The sequence below is a fragment of the Cynara cardunculus genome, unplaced genomic scaffold (assembly GCF_001531365.2).
Source record: "Cynara cardunculus var. scolymus isolate 2C unplaced genomic scaffold, CcrdV1 Un_Scaffold_7073, whole genome shotgun sequence".
NCBI classification, from domain to species: Eukaryota; Viridiplantae; Streptophyta; class Magnoliopsida; order Asterales; family Asteraceae; genus Cynara; species Cynara cardunculus.
This window is the reverse complement of record NW_020203326.1, coordinates 1-4946: the sequence shown is the minus strand read 5'-3', so window position 1 is coordinate 4946 and position 4946 is coordinate 1. Positions and strand designations below refer to the sequence as shown.

Genomic DNA, 4946 nt, shown 5'->3' with positions numbered 1-4946 from the left:
GGGCGCGCTACATGTTAGAAACATAATGAACACATACCTTTTCCCGACTTCGTGTTTCAATGTAGTAAACATATTCATTAAAACGGGGATACTACCATCCCCGAGAAGTTGGTGAAACCGTATAGGAAATATAAAAAACACAATACAAAATGTACATAACGTATCAATAACACTAATGGCACTATGAAATAGCATCAACAATTTATTCAATCAAAACACTGAGATCAAGTTCAAGCTGTTTAACAAATAAAGCCACATGAACAACATGTTTCGATGAAGCCGACCTATTAGAACAAAACGATAAGAACTCTAAATACTTGCCATCTAACTAATCTATCAATTCTGGGCAATTACGGGAGTCATGACCACTACGTTGTCCACACGTTGCACATTTTTGTTTAGCCTTTTTGCAATTAGTTTGCATTTTCTCAGATACACTTACCAGCCTCTTGCCAGTTCCACAACCTTTGTTCCTTATTCCAGATGGTGGTAGAATGTCCATCTCATCAGGTATGGAAACACCTAAATGATCTCTAATCGCATCCAACTTTTGTTGTGATGGGTCTTCGTATGGAACTTCCTTCTCTATATCAACCATGAATTCTTCAAGGTTACGCCCCAATCTATCCAATATAGATTGATCATTGCGGGCGATGCTTATTATGTCATCCATCTTGGAATATAATTCACTTATAGACTTTTCTTTCTCGACGTTGACCTCCCCATAACGAACTCTTGCGGACTGAATCTGTACTGGAACTAACTCTCGTTTCCATCGACGTAATACGTATTTTTCCGGAATGCGTTCAACTTCGTCATTTATTAGTACCTTGAACGCGTGACGACAGAGATACCCATTACGTGTAAATAGGTTACAATCGCACTCGACTGTGTTTGTTGAGTAATTACAACCCACCTGTCATGAAAGAAGTTTCCAACAACATCAGTCAAGAAAACAATAAATATAATATAATCCATTGTGTTGCGAGTTAGGGATAGTATACCAAATACGAGATGTTGTCATCTGATTTCTTGGTCGTCTGGCTTATCAGGAATGACTTGAAATCATCCCGGCATTCCACGGTCTCAATAGCACAAAATCAAACAACCTTCTTTATTTCCTTTTGGATGTCAAAAAACACGTTCCGACTGTATATGCTTGATGCATGCCTTTCTATGCGCAATGGAGTAAGAAACTTGGGATTAGTCGTTCTTGTCACTGATTCGTGAATAGATTGTCTGTATCTTTGTTTTTCTATAGCTACGTCGTAATTATTAAGGAATTGCACCAAATCAAACCAGTACGATTCGTATATGTTGATATACAAATTCGAACTCTCGGATCTTGAGGTTGTTTTCATTAGACCAGACATCGGCATGTTCTTGTAGTAGGTAGGAATCCACGAGTGTCGGATTTCATACATCTCTGTAAACCAAGTATCCCCCGCTAGATTGTATTTATCTACCATCTTATTCCAACGGCGTTCGAACTCCGTTGGGCCAATATGAATGTTCCATACGAGCTTGTTGATGACTTTATTGAACGTAGTATCATGATTTAGTGCAACACTAACCTGCGTCAACGAAGCTTCTACATATGAAAGAATAACACAAAAAACGCAATAAATTAGATAGCAGCGAATATATACTACTTACTTTTGAAGGGACCTTCTTCATAATGTGCCACATACATAGTCGATGCTTGGATTCGGTGAACACCTTTGGAATAGCTTGTTTCATTGCAGAACATTGATCTGTAATTACGAACACCGGTTGCTTCGCATGACACTTCAGAAAGGCCTTTAGAACCCACGTAAAGTTATCAATCGTCTCTACACTTATGAGAGCGGATCCAACAACAACAAACGACTTATGGTTGTCAACAGCCAAGAAAGGAACAAAAATCATTGCATGCCTGGAATACAAATAAAAAAATATGAGTATATAATCGTAGCCACATCATATGTCCGTTAGAAATATCAAATCTTATCAACTTTAAATAACTAAATTGCAATTGGTGATCTTACTTGTTAGTGCGAAATGTACCATCGAACGATATGACATCACCGAATTCTTTGTAGTTAATTCTAGCAACTTCATCCGCCCAGAAAATTCTGCTCAACTCCTGATCATTACATTTGTATTCAAAAAAAAACCGGGGACAACATCACGTCTGTTTGATGGTTTATTGATCAACATCGTCGCGTCCTTATTCGCAACACAAGCAACAGCATCCCTCTTGAAATTCTTGAAGTCAATTTCAGAGATGCGAGTATGCTCAAATCCACCGTTCAATGCGGTTTGAATACGGTGAGCCCTCCTCGCACCGACTTTGTAACTCGAGCTATTTAAAACAGTTTTGAAATATGTATACTTCATCTGTCTATTCTTCCGAGAGAAACGACGATCGTTAATATTGAACAATGCATGGTTATGTGCCTCAACAAACTCATATATCTCGTAACAAGCCCTATCCTTAGTCAAATGGATTTTTATGCAAGCATTACAACCACAACGTTTGATGTTTGTATTACGGTATCTCCTCTCACCCGGCTGCATGTACAACGAATCAAACTCCTTCTTTTTTGGGTTTCCCTCCCTACTGCAGACAAACCACCTAGTTTGAATTTCACCATGTTTGTTCGTCTTTTTTACATGCATGCGAACATCAAAGCCGGCGTTGTCTGCATAAGCCATGTACATCTTTTCAACTTCATTTATAGTCGCATATTGTGATTTCATATTTGGCTTAAGCGCGTCATCTACCTTCGGGATAAAAAACTGTATTCCTTCTGAACTCTCTTCTATGTCATTATCAACTTCTTGTTGTGAAGAAGTTATGCTATCAAGATCTGATGGGAAAAAGAAGTTAGACTGTGGTATTAACGTTGGTATAACAATAATTGAATCTACCAGATACACAAGCAGGTAGGTAAAGATAAACTACAAACAACTTGAAAAAAAAATCTTAATTGATTTGTCGAACATACCTCCTTATTACTACTGTATATAGGTAGGTAATGTAATCTGATAAGTCTTCATATGTTACAGGTACAGCATGATGCATGACATGGTGACTTATATCATAAAGAAAAGAGCTTGAGGTAATATGCAACTACCTTTTGTTTTGAATAATATGTGAAAAAATGATAAAAGTACGTGGGATATGCATCCATATGAACAACGACATGACATAGCAACAACATGTGAACACATCTGCATCGCTTGACGTTGTGAATATGTTAACACAGATGATGTGCGCGACGAATATAAAGCAGTCATGAACAAATGTACAAACATAGAATCCTAATGGGTATGTGTTCGTGTGATCAGCACCTGTGTGAACGAATGTATGAACACAGCATCCTAATGCTTCTTTAGAACAGCACCTGTGTGAACAATCACAACATCCTAATGGGTAAACGTACACAGACGCTGATCACATGAACACATGGAACATGGAGGCATTGAAAATGTTATGCACATTATGATCACCCTCGTGTTCGTACATTCACATAGAGGTGTGCTCGACGAACATATGCAACTATGATCACATGGACAACTTATGTTCATATGTCGGCCATGCGTATCTATGTGAATCACACCTGTGTGAACGAACACAACATTTTAATGTGTAAGCGAACACACCCGCTGATCACATGAACAAATGGAAACATGGATGCAGTGAGAATGATATGCACCGTATAATCGTCCGAATGTTCGTGTGAACATCGATTATGTCTTGCAATGTACAAAGTCGAACACATGTTCAGATTTGAAGAAATATACTTCAATCTGTTGTTCACATCTGCTGCATGTTGATCCTTGCTTTTCGAAAAACACCACACCATATTCTGTCTGATGTTGGTCAACACATAGAATCATCTTAGTGGAAAACATGGATGCACCAAAAAATGTTATGCACTCGTATGTTCTAAATATCGTACTCAATAATCATTAGGTTCATTTTATACGGGGGCGATTGCAGTATGTTCATGCTGCTAATTTCACATAGGTGCTGTTCAATTTGTATGTCTTATTATCTACTTCCATTGTTTCATATTTTGTAGTATGTTTTTTGAACATATGTAGGCCCGTATATTGCATCAGATTCTTGGACGATTTCAACCATATTGCAAAGCATATTTAATATACAACAAAGGTAATGGTTGTTCATTTAAACAATATAGAAGAAATAGTAACCACTTACCAATCGGAACGCTTTGATCATCTTCTTCATCATCGGGAATCGTGTTTCGACCGTACTCATATCCGGAATTAAGTTTGTCGTTTACATTAACCTAAAGTTGTTTTACAATAGGATTCTCCATTTACCTTGAACGAAACGAAAATATTCTACAATTAGCAAACCAATTTCAATATATGTAGAACATCAATTGAAATAAAGAACATGAACATCAAAAAAAAAAATCATAAAAATCTCATAATTAATTAGATGTATCCTTAAAGATTTGTAACCCCCAATTAATTATTAGGGGGTTACAAAAGTTTAAATTACCAAATTACCCCCATCTTTAATTTATAAATTAAAATTGAACCTAAACTCAAGAAAGCATTTGATTGGTTGGTATCGGTTCACATAGTTTGCGCAAAAAAGTTGGTTTCTATTTGAACCAACCCCTCTCTCTCTTTCTCTCTCTCTCTCTCTCTATATATATATATATATATACACTATATGATAAAACATTTGACAAAAACTCGTAAAAACGATTATTTTTTATGCACATACTGTTTATTGATGCATATTACTTAAAGTTTAAGATTACAAGTAAATGGTGCATAAGTACAACTTATTAAAGTACCATACTTGAATTCGTCTAACTAACTGCAGATAAACATAATCAAATATTAGATAAACATCTCATTTTAAATATAAAAAATCTAAAATATAATTAGGATAATTATTGATAACTAACAGAATACTT

At 36.3% G+C, this 4946-nt stretch overlaps 1 protein-coding gene across 1 annotated transcript; it reads right to left on the bottom strand.

The window, feature by feature from the left end:
• Positions 1–328: 328 nt before the first annotated feature.
• On the bottom strand, positions 329–4301 carry LOC112504831 (protein FAR1-RELATED SEQUENCE 5-like; the record flags this gene model as incomplete). Its single annotated transcript, XM_025108789.1, has 6 exons — positions 329–916; positions 1110–1574; positions 1657–1915; positions 2028–2125; positions 2167–2909; positions 4211–4301. Coding segments are annotated over 6 exons (2244 nt in total), but the record flags the coding sequence as incomplete, so codon positions are not given.
• Between the last annotated feature and the right edge of the window lie 645 nt (positions 4302–4946).